We start from the raw sequence: 16,995 nt of genomic DNA, 5'->3' as shown, positions 1-16,995 counted from the left end.
TGGCTCCCAGATTACTGTCTCCTCCTCTCGGAGGTATCAGTCCTGTGCTATTGTTCCTCTGGAACTGATGAAACTGCAATAATAGGTAACCTTGTTATGCAAGAACGTGGGATTGCACACGCACATTGTCATACGTACGCCAGTGTGAGGTCAGTAAGTCGTGAAGGGCCAGGGCCTGCAGCCAAAGATAACTGCCAGCTCTCATTGTCTCCGTCTCTAAAACAGTGACAGAGACAATGGCTTACAGGTGGTTGTCAGGATGCAATGGCTAACTTCCCTCTGCCTAAGCCTAGATTCTGCAAGCTTCAGCTTCATCTCACTGCCACAAAATGGCAGTTATTTTGCAGCAGTGCTATATATTTTTCTTATTAGATTCTAGCTTATTGATTTGTTTTTGTAATTCACCAAGTACTTCATTATTCATTTAATTGCTACCATAGACTCAATTAAACATATTTTGTGTGTTAGAGCAACCTAGCTACTGTATAGCACAAGAATTAATGAGAAAAATCAGATATTATTTTATGACTCATGTGCTGTGCATGAGCAAAGAAAGCACTTTGGCAGACAACTTACAATTATTTTCACTATCTTGTGGAAAGGCACAGATACTCCTCCAGCTATGGGGGGTTTGTTACAAATTCAGTAGGTCAGTGAGAGACCATTTTTAGAGCTGTTTATACTCTCAGTGAGCTCTTTATTAGGTTAATTCTGCTGCAGTAACCTATCCATGTAAAGGTTTGACGTGTTGTGTGTTCAGAGATGCTCTTCTGCATACCACTGTTGTAATATGTGGTTATTTGCATTACTGTCACCTTCCTGTCAGCTTTGACCAGTCTGGCCCTTCTCCTCTCACCCCTGCCATTGGCTATCATGTGATGCAGACTGAAGACCCACCCCCTACCACTCCTGTCTTTTCTGTCAATTGTATTTTATGGCCTTCTTGTTTTTAGGGCTTGTCATGTCATCTGCCTATATTAATGATTCATATTTTGGTTCTTGATTAACATTAACAACATGGAATGAACTTCCTTTAGTGCTTTAGTGAAGCTGCATATAGCCTCAGTGGTCTGGAAATGCCTGTTTTGGCACCATTGCTCATATAAGTCGGGTGAATGGACTTCTCACACAATGTAAACTGCAATGCAAGCCAACTGAATATAATGTAAAGTAATGTTCTCTGTACTTGCTGTTCTCTACTCTACACATATTTCTGATCATAATGCATGACTATACATTATATATTATAAATATATATATTTATATTATATATATATCAGGGTACACGACATACTTGTAAAGGTCTGACAGGCTTAAGATGTTCAGTAACATTGAGATGTTACTGATTTCTGTAACATTTAAAACCTGATGTAACAGCATAATGCCACTTTACTTCCCACAGAATAAATTAATTTTCAATTATGAAATATCACAATCTATCTGTGTTCTCATATGTTTTAATATAACATGTTTATGCTTTCTTGAATAATTTATTGTAGGCACAGTTTTAAAGATTTTTAGATAGTTATAACGATGCTATGTTTTCCTATGTCTGATGTTCTCAGCTCAATATGTACATATATTATATACACAGTAAAACTCTTACAGGGGACATATAGCCCCTATTGGATTCATATGTACTTAGAGTTCAATCAACAATGGACATTTACAGAGTATTCCACTCATTTCAATCATTATCATGTTTCATGTTTTTCACCATGGCAAACCATCCAAGACAAAATACATGGTTATAAGATAAAGCAATGTTTTACACATCTACTTCAACTCCCGTTGGTGTTCAGTGGATGAGACTTTGGATTTATAACCTTCTGATTTTTCCTGTTGTGGGTTTATCTCAAGGAGTTGATTTTATTTCCAGAAGATCACCTGAGCTCAGGAGGCATTTGTCTGGCATGAGGCTGTTCAGGGTGCTTGACACAACCTGCCCACTCTTTCTTACTTCCCCCTGCCCAGTTAATAGGTTGGTGATAAGAGCAAGTTGTGGTTTGTCATATCCTGACAGTGTCCTGAGGTTAATTATTGCAAGAATTGGAGTCTTGGTTACCACCCCCATCCCAACCCCCACAGTTCCCCATTCTGTTGGCCAACTCCAGGTTACGAAAAATAAATGGTACAATGTGTGCCATTAGCAATCATACAGAATGTACTGCATGTTCACGGCCAGAAAATATAACCCATGAATGAAACCATAAGTGAGATATGCTGTCATCATCCTGTGATCTTTCTATTTCTGGGAAATCATAAAACAAATATCAGTCCAAATATAAAATGCATATCCCATCAAAACACACACACACACACACACACACACACACACAAAAACACAGTAGTTTGCAAAGATTTGGGCACCCCTGGTCAAGAAGCCTTTTACAATTAATATCTAAGTGAACAGAAGTGAACCTGACCTCAAAATGTTACAAAATGACATATTTCTTCAAATTTTAAGGCAAGATTACTTTTAATTTGAATTTAGTACAGTTTTTTGGGGGATTTTTTTTTTTTAAAGGGAAAAGGCAATAGTTTGGGAGCCCGGCCAGTTAGTACTTTGTAACTCCTTCTCCGGCAACTATAACAACTATAACACTACCTGTCACCAGCTAAGAGTCTTTCAATTCTCATTTTTCTCCATTCTTCCTGGCAGAACACCTCTAGCTCGGAAATATTCCTTGCATATACGGTATGTTTGCGATCTCTCCACAGATTTTCAATAATATTAAAGTCTGGGGACTGGTGGCCATTCCAGAGTCTCAATCGGTCTTTCCAGGAAGTACTGGTTGATTTCGAGGTATGCTTTGGAACATTGTCTAGCTGGAATACCAAACTTCAATGTCTGGACTGGCCTTTGAACATAGGCTCTATAATTTCTTTATATTTTGTGGAATCCATTCTTCCTTCTACTCGCACAATATTTCCTGTGCTACACAAACCCAAAGCATAATGGATCCACCTCCATGCGTCACAGTTCGTAAGGTGTTCTTCTCTACAAATGTTTGTAGAGAAAGAGGTGGCCAAAAAGTTACATTTTGGTTTTGCACATTTTGCATACTTCCTTGGCTGAAATGAACCATCTTCATTCTGAAATTCTGGCACAACTGTTTAGATAAACCCATGGTTGTTAACACCAGACAGAAGAACAGCCACAGCAGTTGGATACTTTAGAAGTCATGGAGTTACTTCAGAATAAAAAGTTCAGCCCGGAAATTATACTCACCTGACTCATTGAAGCCCTAAGAAGTAAATAACCTGGGTCTGGGCCTTAGTAATCTTTTTTAAAAAAGTAACAAAGTATAATCCAAAATTGTTTGCATACTTTTGCACAGGGCCCTTTTCCTTTTTCATTTTAAATTTATAAACAGTAAAAAAATTCATAAAATTTGCTTTAAAACTTGCAGAAAGGTCTCATGTTTAACTTAATAATAATAATAATAATAATAATAACTTTATTTATAAAGCACTTTTCATGCAATGGAAGCAGCTCAGAGTGCTTACATCACCTTAATTACAGTGATGACATGTGAAAATAGTTGTAGTGATGTTTATGTTCCTGTCTCGATCTGCCCTTAAATTTGTTTTCATTTTGCTTAATATATGATGTATGATTTATATTTTAAAAAAACTTAATATGACTTGTACTTATAGCTGTGCAATATGATTCATATCATGGACTAATTCTTATATCTGTCAATCCACATTAAAACACTAGTCTTGATGTCCCGCACTGAAGATCTCATCTTGATTTCCATATCTGAACACTAGGTGTCCCCAATACACAACACTGGTGCAAGATTCTTTCTGCGTGCAATAAGCGGAGCGATAGTGAAGTATTTCCTGTCAGTATTTCACCATTAAAATATTTTGGTTCCTGCGTATGCCTTGTAAACTTGACTGGTTAAAGCCCTGAATTACCATAAAAGAAAGAAGTTTCAGGGAGTTTCGACAAAGTAACAGGCAAAGCGTTAAGAAAAGAAGGGATACCTATCTGGCAAATTTGAACATTTATTCAGCAAGCATTCAATAATGTGAAGTTTCAGACAAATTATTTTCCACCATGCAATTAGAAATGAGACAAAATGTATCTGCATCTGTATCTGGTGTGTGCAACGTGCAGCTCATCTCATTTAGACACTGCAGCAGGTGCAGGTTTCAACTAGTCTTGTGTCGTTCACAAGATAGAAATATGGCTCCTGAAGTCTTCAAATTTCCAAATATGCAGTGTTCTTTCTTCACCAAATGTTATGGTAGCAGGAAAGATATTGCTGCCATCTGTTTCTAGAGTGCATGGCACTAAATGTGACCCACTTCACATGGGACACGTGTTTACCCAGTCTATTTTTAGATTGTTTTTCAGACAGGGATTGCTTTTTGGAGGGCAGAATTTGCGAAGAAGAGTCAATAACTTATGGAGTGACAAAAACCTTGCTCTAGATCAATATCGAAATGATAATTGAGAGGGCCACCCTCCTGCCTTATCTCCTGTAAACCGGTTGGATTCTGAATGTCAGCAGAAGCAGGTACTGTCCTTGGTGGAATGTGTGCATGTGCATAATTTTGTTGCTTCTCTATGCTGGAATTTCACTTCATGGATGTGATATGGACCATTGCCGAACTGAAGATAATGACATTCTACCATTTACACTTGATGTTGGGTCTAAATAGTCGGAAAATAGCTTTTTCTTCTTCCCTGTCTATAGGTGGAATCATGCCCCCATTTACAGGATGCACTGATACTGCTGGTCATGGGTTAAACTGTTTTATATATTAGTGTTTTTAGCTTTTTGCTTTTATATATATTTTTGCTTCATCCATAAACCATGGAGGGCAAAGCCAAGCACGGTATGGCGCTGCTGGAGCAGCTGCAGATGATGCGTGAAACAGACGCGCTGACAGACGTGGTTCTGGTGGCAGAGGGGGTGCGCTTTCCCTGTCACCGCGTCGTTCTGTCTGCCTTCAGCGCTTACTTCAGAGCCATGTTCACCTGCGGCCTTCGAGAGTGTCACAGCAGGGAGGTGCTGCTGCAGGACACTGCTGCACAGAGCCTGGGGCTCATCATCGACTACATGTACCGCTCCGAGCTGCAGCTGTCCAACGCCAATGTGCAGGGCATCTACCACACCGCCTTCCTTCTGCAGGTCGAGGAGGTCTCTCAGCTGTGCCACAGGCACATGATAGACAACATGGACCCTTCCAACTGCCTGGGCTTGTACTTCTACGCACAGGACCTGGGTGCTGACGATTTGGCGGGACAGGCCCAGCAGTACCTGTGCCGACACTTTGCCGAGGTGTGCCTGAACCAGGAGGTGCTGGAGCTGGACTGTCAGCAGTTGATGGCGCTCATCAGCTCCGATGACCTGAACGTGTGGCGTGAGGAGAGCGTCCTGGAGGTGGCGCTGCGCTGGGTGGGTCACCGGCCGGCGGAGCGCAAGGCGCGGGCTCCGGAGCTGCTGCAGTGCGTGCGCCTGGCCCTGGTGGACCCCGCCTTCCTGAGGCAGGCCCGGCGGAGGAACACAGCGCTGCTCTGCAACTCCGAGTGCTTCAACATGATCGACGTGGCGCTGCGGTCGTCGCACAAGGCCTGCGGCTCCGCGCTCCGCTACGGCATGGAGACCACCCGCCTGCTGCTCTGCATCAGCAGCACCGGCCAGGCCAGCCAGGCCCAGCACCCCGGCGCCGCCGCGCGTAGCTTCTGCTACGCCCCCTCCACCGGACGCTCCTACTTCATGGCCTCGCCCAGTTCTGGAGAGCCGCTGGGCTGCGTCTCCGCTGGAGTCGTCACTGAGGACAACGACATCGTGGTAGCAGGGGAAGTGGCCGACCGCAGGAGGTCCCCCCAGAAGGTCATGAGCATCGACTTTTACAGGTGAGCGGCTCCTTATGTTAGTCAGCAGTGTGTAGCTGATGCCCTGCTGGTCTGAAGTGGGAGTATTGCTGAAACGGTACTGGAAGAATCAGATTGCAGTGATTACGCATGATGGAAGCTATTGAAGTATACGGTCATATGATAGGTCTGAATGTTAGAGCATTTCTAGAGCCATGCTATCACTGAAGGTATGGATTTACATATGAACAATCCTGAAAACCTATGAAATGTATGAAAAGTACTAGTCACAGAAATTGAGTACTCAAAGCCTAAATTGAAGTCGTAGGGAAAATGACTATTAAGAGTTAATAATGAATAAAAAAAGAATTAAATAAATAAATAAATCACCCTTCACTGGGTATAATATCATGGCTAATAGGAATTCACATGAATGTACTATAGCTTCAAAGCTGTTGGAGATGATGGAGTTTAACGATTTGGAAGCCATAACATGACAAATAATACTGAGTTTGACACATTTTGCATGGCTCCTGCGCTTCCTTACAGAGGCCCTCTGTCTCTGCAGGTATGAGCAGTCCTCTCCGGGCTGTTGGGTAAAGCTGTGCTCGGCCCAGTACAGGGACATGTATGCCCTGGGGGTGCTGGGAGACACGCTGTACCTGCTGGGTGGTCAGATGAAGCTGAAGAAGCAGTACTCCATCACTGGCTGTGTGGAGCGCAGGAGCATGCAGGGGGGCCCCTGGCAGAGCTCTGCCCCCATTCCCATCCCTCTGGCCTGCCACTGCACCGTCAGTCTCCACAGCAGCCTTTATGTTCTGGGAGGCTGGACCCCGCAGGTACAGGACAGGACCTTTTTGACCATGTTAGCTTGTATTTGTCTACCTGTTGTGTCTACCTGTAATGGGTCATTCAGCACACTTATCCGAGGTTATGGGTATGCACTTTGCACTGTGTTGTATGTCGCTCTGGATAAGAGCGTCTGCCAAATGCCATTAATGTAATGGCCAAGGCCTCCAGAAAAATGGTGAAGTTCCTTGAGGCCTATATTGTTTTGGTTTGTATTATGGGTTCATCTTGTGTTTTTGTAGTTTTTTGTGACTGCAGTTACCATGAGTAGTTATCATTCATTTGTAACAAGTTCTAATATTAATATTAAGATAAGTAAGATAATAAGTAATAATAATATGCTATAGTGTTTGCTAACTGTCTAAATGTGAAGCAAGTACCTTAAAGAATACTAATTCTAATACAAATTTTACTAAAAGAAAACCGTCATAAGTTGGACCAGCTGGAATAAAAGACAGCTTCTTCTCTTCCTACATCTGAGCCTGGTCTCTCTTGTGCCTTTCCCCCTCCTGTCAGTTGTGTTTGTGACAAAAAGCGGGCCCCAGCCCCCTCTTCTGCACCTGTTGTGCTTCTTCTCATCTTGCCAGTTAGCCAGGCCAGATGACGAGCCCGACTGCTTGAGCAACCGCCTGTATCGGTTTGACCCCGGCAGGAACCAGTGGACTGAACGCAGCTGCATGAGGTTCTCCCGCTACCGCTGCAGCACAGCGGTGCTCAACGGGGAGATCTATGTCATGGGTGGGTGTCTTTTTGTCTGCAGTCAGTGTTATCATCAGTGATATGCCCCTCTTTCTGTCTGAATTCCGGCTAGAAGGATTCTAATGTCAAAGCAGAGTGCATTTCTGACACCCTGCTGCTATGCACTTCAAATATCAATACCAGGGTCAACTAATGCATTTCATAGCTGTTTGTTGTCAGTTTGAATAAGTTTACTTATTCAAGGCTTTTAATAAGTTTACTCTTGGACGATAGGGGTACTAGCTGTGTTGCCTCACCCACCTCAGCTTGTAATTTGGTTCATGGGCTGCCAGTAAGAGCTGCTTGTTTGGGGGACTTAAATAAAATAAGTTATGCATAAACTAAGCATCCGTCCATTCCTATTTGCCAAATGGCTATGTGCTGTGCTTCTGCAGGAGGCATTGGGTGCGAGGGTGAAGATCACGGGCAGTCTCGGCATTGCCTGAGTTCTGTAGAGATTTACAACCCAGTGGAAGATGTTTGGAGGGAAGGTCCACCACTGCCTTGGCCCATGGTCTCACTTCGTACCAATGCCTCTAATGCTGGCGTGGTGGAGGGGAAGCTCTATGTATGTGGATCCTACACAGGAGCAGGTAAACTTTCCTTTCCCTGACTCCTATCATTTTTCTCAGCCTTTCCACAACATGTAATGATAGAAAAGTTACATTATTTTTGGAATCATCCCTTGAGGTAACAACTGTTTTTAACCATTGTATATTTAAACCTGTCTGTCTGCATGAACACAGCACAGCATAGCATGTCCATCTGCACTGACCTTGGGAGACGACACACCCCTCAGTCATGCATGTGGGCTTCCTTCCAATTCCCAGCCTTTTCTTATGTAACTACTTTAGGATTGATACGATGTGCTTTTATGGTTTTATATGGCTATTAGCTACCTGAATCACAGGTTACATCCATATAAAATGGTCTGCTCAGGTCAGCAAAAGTTCATGAACTGACACTCTGGCTCTGTTGCTCACATACATTAGGTGGATGTACTTACTTTAAGTCATAGTTTCTGATTTTGAATAACTTCAGTAAGAATGCATTGGGAATGTTATTGATCCCACTACATTTGTGAAGCCCCATAAAGGACATAGAATTAATAACTTTAGAAGTGTTTAATATTTAACATGCTTAGACCAATTTGATACATACAGCTTTTCTGCAGATTTTTCATGATGATATTTTTTTTGTCATTGACAGATAGGCACGAGGTCATCACTAAAGACATCCTGGAACTTGACCCCTGGCTCAACCAATGGACTGTAGTTGCGCGACATACCCTGATGCATGACGCTTATGATGTTTGCTTGGTTGCCAGTCTTAACCCTCGTGACCTCCTGGCCCCCCCATCCCCTGAGGGGTGAATTTGTGTCGAGTCATGCCCAGGCCACCTGGAGCAAGAGAATAAATGATCTGCTGGATCAGTACAGTGTATTTTGATGTTGAGGACTGTGTGTGTCACGATAGTTCGCAATTTGCAACATATTGCATTGCCTTAAATCAGGTTGGCCCAAGCCTGATCTATGTCTAGTTTACTTTGACCATAAGAAAGCACACCACATTCTAACAACTAGAGATGTTTAGTTTCTATTTAGTAGAATCAACCAAATTAGGGTTAAATTAGGGTTGAACTGAAAATATATAGGACAGTAGATCTCCAGGAACAGGGTTACCCTGAATTACCATTTTGGATAATTTGCTGTGTAAAAATGACCATATGGGAGATAGCTGCACAGAAGTGGGGCTGTTGTGAATGTAACCCTTTGTAGTCAGGAATAGTAGCATTCAGGTGTTGCTCTTTGCCTAAGCTTTGTGGTGGAGAACAAATCTTTTTTCTCTTCTCCCACCACTTAGAAATTAAAAGTTTGTTGATACCAATACTTCCCTGAGACCTACCTCTGAGAGTATTCTAATCCATGACCATTATATTCCCATGGATTTAAAATATAACGGTCTCCAGAATGGGGTTTCAAAGTAATTTGTGTGTACTCTCTGTTTTTTTTGTTCTGTATTTTGTTGCAAATCAAGACTGTATAATGTTTTTTGTGTAAGACTATCTTTGATGCGGAGGCAACCATGTTTTCCTGCTTTTCCTCTCTTCCTCTTAAGTCTCCCACAGGTGAGGGCACCTGTTATTCTTTTCTTCTTGTGTGTACAGACCACAGAATGCCACATTCATGTCTTCACCTTCAAGTGTTCACCTTCAAAGGAATAGATGACAGCAGACATACAGCATGACCTAATAGCAGTGTTGGGTGATACAAAGTTATAGTTAAGAAAGGTAAAAAAATAAAAATAATTAAAAATATATAAATATTACATATTGCCTTCAATTATAAGTAATATGTTTCGTTACTATATTACTTTCTATGGCAAGTAATGTGTTATGTTTCTTGTATGTTACCTAATCTTAAATTAAGCACAAAGGGATTAGGCATATGAGGCTAAATGGAATAGAAAAAATTATCATTGCCACCACAGGGGAGATTTTGTGCTGTGCACTTCCATTATGCTTTGAAAGATAAATGTGATCAGATGCATTGAGATAATTGTTGTGTATGATGGCACATTCACTACTGCTCTTGCATCAGCTGTGATTTTATGCTGTTGGTATTCAAGGTGTTCTCTATACATGAGGGAAATACTAATACTGCATATAGTAGACTGAATTATAACTTTCAAAATGAAAAACAATTGTGCCTGCATCCTGTCTTTTGTTCCTGTCTGGTCACAGAACCTCATTCACATCACAGGCGATGTTTTCCCTAGTCTAGCAGTGTGGAAAGTATCTTCTGGAATGACGTATCCGACCCTGGAATGCTTCTATAGGAATATCACCACATGACTCCTCCATTGCCTGTAGAAGGGGCTTCTCTGTGTGTGGATTCCGGTCGTAAACTTTCCACCATTCCCATGCACTGAAAAAGTCTTCAATTGGATTCAGAAATGGTGAATATGGTGGGAGACAAATGTTGGAAAATCTGGGGTGGGACCAGTTATGGACCAGAGCAGCCCAGTGGAAACTAATATTGTCCCATATTATGTCATACATCCGCTGCTCTGGCCCACCCATCTGTGCTGGTGGAATCATGATGTTGTGGGGGGTGTCCAAAAGGTGATCAGATGGGCAGTATTGTAGGGGTCAGGGTGGGTGTTGGAGAATATCTACTTCTCATCCTCCCCCTCCACCTCTTATTCTTCCTCTTCCTCTTCCTCTCACTGCAGCACTGCCCCAATACTGGAGAGCAAACATGTGGCCCTTTTATTCATGCATAAGTTGTTGTTGCTAATTGAAGCTGTTTGTAACTAAGTGTTTAAACTGGTAAGGAAGTAATGTGGCTAATTTGTAATCTGTGTTTGAATGTGCTTTCCATGTGAATGCAAGAAATTAAATTTGTGAAAATTGTGCCAAAGGTAGAGAATTATATGTTAAGTTTAGCAAAAAGTGTGATTTAGAATTGAGAAGTCCCGGTGTTAGCATGTAAACATTTGAAAAAAATTACTAGTGACTAGTGGACCAAGAATGCTCCCTTGAGGGGCACCCCATTTACATCCACCAACTGTACTCTGCCTTTAAGATAGAAGACCCAATTTATAGTGGCCTCTTTAACACCCACAGCTTTCAATGTAATCAAAAGAATACTGTGATCTACTGTGATCTAAGGCCTGTTGGAGGTGAAACAGAACTATACCACAAAATTTACCCCAATCTATTTATTTTCTCATGTGAATCGTCAATTGAAGCAGACAAGATAAGTACGTTCTGCTGCACCCTTAAGAAACCTGGCGAGATTGTTATCCAGTCCTGTTGCTTTCGGAAATACCAAGCTTTTTAGGACTGCTGACTCTGTAACCAAAAGCATCCATTTCTGTGAATAGAACTGCTGAACCATGCTTTCCCCATAATGGGGAGTGCTCAGGAATCTTATTTACTCAGGAGATGGTAACAGTTATAAAAAGTAAGTTTAGATTATTTGCAACCTCATATTTATCAGAAGAAACCTTTTTTTTTTGAAGAAGAAGAAGAAACCTTTCCCCCAATATTGAGGCTAATATTAAAGGATTTCTTTCAGGCCACATTATGGCTTGACCATGAGGGAGGCTGGACTCAGCCCAATCTGAGTCACTTCACTGTTTTCTTCTCTGCATAGCGAAGGAATGTTCATGATTGGAATCGACACATACAGATGCCCCTCCTACAGGCAGTGGAGGAGGCATGTGGTGATATTCCTATAGATGCATTCCATGGTTGGATACGTTAGGCCAGGAGATACTTTCCCTGCTGTTTGGCCAGGGATAACATCACCTGTGATGTGGATGAGGTTCTGTAACCAGACAGGAACAAAAGACAGGATGCATTCATTTTGATAGTTCTAATTTAGTCTACTGTATACAATATATGCATTTCTCTTGTGTATAGAAAACACATTGAATATCAACAGTGTGTGATTAATTATTACTTTCGTTTTTGAGTTTGTTTTGTTTTGTTATTGTATTTGTGTATTTGTTTAATATTTTATAATGTACAGGAGCATGTTCTACACAATCAGCTACTGTCCATAGTTTGTATGTACAACACTGAAAATGAAAAGGAATAACCCTGTATGTAAAGATATTTATAATGGTTTTTTTTATTTTATTGAGCAAATCAGTGTCCAACTGGTTCTCAGTGAGATTTAATTGCATGTGTGTATAATTCGACAGAAATGTAGATTTTGAGTAGTATGGTTTATGGTTTTGATTTTTTTTAAAGTTTGATTTAGCCAGATATGTGGAGTTTTACCAGCATGGTTAATGGTTTTGTTGGTTTTCTTTAGAGTTTTGAGAACTTGAGGTATGGTTTCAGAAAACATGTGTAACATGTTTTTTGGTAACAATTGAAAAAAACAAAAAAACAAAAACAAACTGTAACCTATGCTTACTTATTTGTTTAGAATAAATGTAGTATAATTTTGTGTTCTTCACACCTTAACTAATTAATGAATTGTTTATTTTATTTTCTTTCTAGATATACATGAAGATTTCCGTTAAGGATTATTTTAAACGCAAGTCTTATTTCAGAATTGACTAAACAGACGAGAGTCTGGCTTCCAGAATGGTATGTGCGTTGCTCAGATTCCTTTCGCATTCTCCTGCTATGCGAGAGGCGGCAGCAATAGGTCGACGGGACCTAGAGGATTTTTTTGTTTGCTTTAGTGTTACTGCTATGACAGCTGGGATCGGCTCCACCCATTAACTTGGACCACGCGGCCACTCGCACTCGGTTTGTTGTGTTAGTAGAAAAGGAGACAGAGACGGTGTTACGGATGATGCCTGATGAGAGAATCTAACCTACTTCAGTAAATGGAACTTCATGTGATACAGGACATTTCATACGGAGACGAATGGACTGATCAACGCCTGTAGTTTAGTAAATCTCCCAAAAGTAAGTCGTGTTATCTAGATATAGACTAGCCTACAGCCTGTAGACTGTATGATATAGACTCAAAATGAAAAAATGCACACAAGCTAGCTATCACTACACTGGATGATTCCGTTTGTTCGGGGACACATAGCTTTTTAAAATGTAATTTCTCATCGTTTTAGCGTTTCCTTGGTACTATGAAATCCATGTGTTGTAATGACAGGTGCGGCGGGGAAGACGACTACCCGAGGATGGGAAGGAGAGAAATCCACGACAACAGCACCATGAGCACAAGCGAACGGACTGAGCTGGGAAGCCTGCAGGGCATTGCTTACTCGGACGATGGCTCGAGCCTGGAGAGGATCGTGAGCATAGATAAGCGGCTAGACGCGGATAGGAAAAGCTCGCCCCAACCTGTAGGAACGCTGTCAGTTGTGAAAAAGCACCAGCACAAACACAATCTGAAACACAGGTATGATGTTCTGGAAACCCTGGGCAAGGGGACCTACGGCAAGGTGAAGAAAGCGGTGGAGCGACGGAGTGGAAAGACCGTGAGTCTGTATTATTATTATTATTATTATTATTATTATTATTACTATTATTATTATTATTATTATTATTATTATTATTATTATTATTAGGTTACTGTCTGTTTGTTTGTGTACGTCATACCTGAACGATTAAAACAAACAAAAACGGAAAGGTTTAAGGTTGTGATCTGAGTGTATATTAAGGTTGAAATAAAATTCGTTAATTCCAGTACATTTAGCATCAGTGGTTAAGCCTGTCATGACACATGCAAAGGGCGGCGATATGTATAATGGCACAATATTTCCAACAGTGTGGGAAATTATATTGTAAATATCTCACACAATTACTTTATTTATTTTTTTGTAGCATTTTATTTTGTTTCCCATTCATTATTCCAATTTCATTATATGATAATTGTCTGTTTTGTTGCATGCTGCTTCTTTTCAAATTTGGTAAGAGTTTAAAGCAGCTAAACAATTTTGTTTCAGTGGTATTGTTCTGTACTGCTACTTGAGGTTGCCTTCTGTCAAGGACAGAGAGTGCACCTCCTCTGATTATTAAACCTCTGAATTATTAATGGCTGATGCAGTGATTTCATGAATAAATAAAGCGCCCTGAGAATCATGGGTGTGTCACAGAGGACAGAGGAGTTGCAAAGTCTATTTAAGTGTGCAGCCTAAAATGCCACCTTCTCCAAAAGAGTTCCTTTCCCTAAACAAGTTTATCTTAGAAGTGTCTGGTTATTTATTTAATTTCATGATGCATTTGTTCTGCTGACCTAATTGAATTGGACTGAGTCGTTTTTCGGGAACTGGATATGGGAGGAGAAATAGCTGGATCGGGTTCCAGACAGGGTACTACTGGCATAATACTGGCGTACTCTTAGGAAATATATTTTATCCTGAATTACCTCTATAAATATCCATGTGTATGGATTTAGCAAAATGTTTAAAAATATCAGTCGGGTCCAGATATGGGTGTCTGCAAAGAATGACATACAATATGACATAACGTACGTAATAAAGTTGCTGTTATGTTTGTTGGCTAAAGGGGGCTGGAAATTAGTCATCCAGTTCACTGAAACATGTCTCATTTCACTACTCCGGAACACGTTTTACTGAGAACTATGCATGGCTTGTGTGTAATAGCCCCCAGACTCCACACATTTCCGCCTTGCTGCCAGGGCCTGCGTGCCTCTGTTCTGAGTCATATTAACAGTTAGGAAGGCAGATAGGGACCTTTTGGAGGTCTGTCTGCCTCCAGGTATTGAACATTCCCTTCTTCCGCCACCATGACTACCACCACTATTTACATACTGCTGCACGTCATACTGTGGAAGGTCTCAGTTTTTCTTAGTTTTATTTATTATGAAGAAAACACTTATGGGAAATCAGATTAGCCTCTCCCTACAAACCAGAACAATGAGCTGGCTACTGCTCATCTTCGACATCCATTCCTCCACTCAAGTCCAGCTCAAGTCAGAATTCCTGGAGTCGGGGCATACCTCACATTCTTTCAAACAAAACAGACATTATTTTTGGAAACAGGACAGAGGCTATAATTGCAATTGGACTAGGAGGGAACTGCAGCTAAGCAGAATGACTTGGCTGTCTTCCAATTGAACCTGGTAAATAAGATATGGAGGTGGTGGTGCGAGACAAGACAGTGGCCATGCAGTAGGTAACATTCACTGACACAAGGGCACTACGTTGATGTAGGGATATGTTCGGCATGAAATTATCTGGAAGTGATAAAGTTCTAGAATACTACTTTCCCTTTCCCATGATTCTATTTAAACTAAGCAGATAAAACAATGCCTTTTCTTTAGCCTCTGAAACTTAGAAACTGATTTCTTATTCTTTCATGGCTCCAGCCTTTCTGTAGAAACGTGGTGTATTGTCAAAGGCTGTGTTCTGTGCCTCTCTTAACTGGGGACACTAATGTCTGTATGTTCTGCAGTCTATGGCAGCTCTAATTATGCAGACATCTGCTTATCAGCTAACAAAACACATTACCTCAGTGCTGCTAGATTTCCTTGCGCCATGGAGTCCCATACTGGTCTGTCTGTGTTCCTTTTCATGCAAGAGTCTTTGTAGGCAATGCTCAGCACTGTGCTTTCTGATTGAAAGGGTAGTGTGCATTTTTCCCTCAGTCAAGTTAAAATGGAAGACACTTCACACTGTCAGATACCTGCACCTGCATGCACCAGATATGTGAGATTTATCTGTGTCTATAGGCTGTAGTTAATGTGACATATTATTGGCTCAAATGAGAAATATGGATATAGTTCACTTTCCAGTTTACAAAGGGGGGCGTTAAACTGCAACTTGGTCAAAAATGAAAATCCACACAGTTTAGTTTGACCACTTCCTGGACCCCCTTGAGGAGACAAGACTGTTCCCACTGCAGACATTGGCTCACTCCCCCACCCCTTTGATCTCTGTAACCTTCTCTTCACCCCCCACCGCTTTTTGCAGGACCCCCACTGAAAAGCCTGTCTGTGGCCCTTTTGCATCTGCTTATTTTTCTTGGTTTTTGCATTTTCCCTTGCATTCGAGTGCATATCTGTTGTACATAGCTACATACAGTACCTTCAGAAAGTATTCAGACCCTTCACTTTTTGCACACTTAAATGTGTTCTTGATTTACTGCCCATCGACCTACATTTGAAAACCCATAATGACAATGTGAAAACATGTTTGCAAATTTATTCAAAATCAAAAACTGAAATCTTTCATTTATATAAGTATTCAGGCACCTAATTCAGTACTTTGTAGAAACCCCTTTGACACCTTCTAGTCTTCTTGGATAAGTCTTTACAAGATTTGCCCACCTGGATTTGGGCAGTTTATCCCATTCTTCCTGGCAGATCCTCTCAATCAGATTGGATGTGAAGCGTCTGTGAACTGCCATATTCAGGTCTATCCACTGATTTGCTATGGGGTTTAAGTCTGGGCTTTGGCTGGGCCACTCAAGGACAGTCAAATACCCCAACCTGAGCTCTCATGCACACTGGAGCAGGTTTTCTTCTAGTACCTCTCTGCATTTGGCTGCATTCATCTTTGGAAAAGTAGTAAGAACACACACCCAAAAAAGGTGCTGATTAATGTGATTTTTCGCATTAAGCTATGTAATATGTAAAAAGAAAACTAGATATTTCTACTACAAAATAAAACTTTTACTTCCTACTGCTACGTTCTGGGTCTGTGATTTGCACAGTGGAATTGTGCAGAAGCCCTGAGGAACACTTTGCAGATTTGCAGACACACACACACACACAGTAGGGAGAACAATACTTAGTGTGTCCTCTGGACGACTGGCCCGAATTTCTCTGGGATGAAGGGGGTGGGGAGCTGAGGAGTCAGCAAGGGAAGAAGAATGCCAGGCTCGCACTCAGACATGCTGCTTGCCAAGGCCCATACCATATCAGTCTCTCTGAACTAGCACTAGCTTTACATTTACAAAAAAACTGAAATATAAAATGTATATGCACAGATGTATATACATATACATAGCAGTCATTAAGAATTCAGCCGCACCAGTGCGTAACAAGGGAGGGTCAACTTGGCTTGACAGCTGTGTGAACAAAAGAGCCTGAGAAATCGAATCAGGGAATTTATTTCCATAA

At 41.3% G+C, this 16,995-nt stretch overlaps 2 protein-coding genes across 3 annotated transcripts in view; both read left to right on the top strand.

Annotated features, from left to right (window-relative positions):
- The first annotated feature begins 4,413 nt into the window (after positions 1–4,413).
- On the top strand, positions 4,414–12,472 carry LOC133138867 (kelch repeat and BTB domain-containing protein 12-like). Of its 2 annotated transcripts, XR_009709767.1 has the most exons (7): positions 4,414–4,532; positions 4,713–5,878; positions 6,405–6,675; positions 7,273–7,423; positions 7,819–8,016; positions 8,633–9,713; positions 12,441–12,472. XR_009709767.1 is itself a non-coding variant. In XM_061257982.1 (6 exons), the coding sequence occupies exons 2-6, from the start codon at positions 4,833–4,835 to the stop codon at positions 8,794–8,796; spliced, it is 1,830 nt and encodes a 609-aa protein (XP_061113966.1). In that variant the 5' UTR covers positions 4,414–4,532; positions 4,713–4,832; the 3' UTR covers positions 8,797–9,880. The 2 variants fall into 2 exon arrangements, 1 of the variants encoding a protein (XP_061113966.1); XM_061257982.1 differs by lacking the exon at positions 12,441–12,472 and having other exon boundaries at positions 8,633–9,880.
- The window catches only part of LOC133138866 (NUAK family SNF1-like kinase 1), a 16,095-nt gene continuing 11,562 nt past the window's right edge, over positions 12,463–16,995 (top strand). The window contains exons 1-2 of the mRNA XM_061257981.1: positions 12,463–12,857; positions 13,060–13,387. Of these exons, the coding sequence (XP_061113965.1) occupies positions 13,088–13,387 (300 nt within the window). The 5' untranslated portion in view covers positions 12,463–12,857; positions 13,060–13,087. The remainder of the gene's footprint in view (positions 12,858–13,059; positions 13,388–16,995) is intronic.

This window comes from Conger conger, chromosome 10 (genome assembly GCF_963514075.1).
Source record: "Conger conger chromosome 10, fConCon1.1, whole genome shotgun sequence".
In the NCBI taxonomy this organism is placed as follows: domain Eukaryota; kingdom Metazoa; phylum Chordata; class Actinopteri; order Anguilliformes; family Congridae; genus Conger; species Conger conger.
Note: the sequence above shows the minus strand (reverse complement) of the source record. Positions and strands in the feature narration are given on the sequence as shown.

Excerpts from the sequence above, each read along its gene's own strand:
- LOC133138867 (XM_061257982.1), top strand. The coding sequence starts at position 4,833 with ATGGAGGGCAAAGCCAAGCACGGTATGGCGCTGCTGGAGCAGCTGCAG. Across the intron at positions 7,424-7,818 it reads CGGGGAGATCTATGTCATGG|GAGGCATTGGGTGCGAGGGT; the intron begins GTGGGTGTCTTT and ends GTGCTTCTGCAG. Across the intron at positions 8,017-8,632 it reads TGGATCCTACACAGGAGCAG|ATAGGCACGAGGTCATCACT; the intron begins GTAAACTTTCCT and ends TGTCATTGACAG.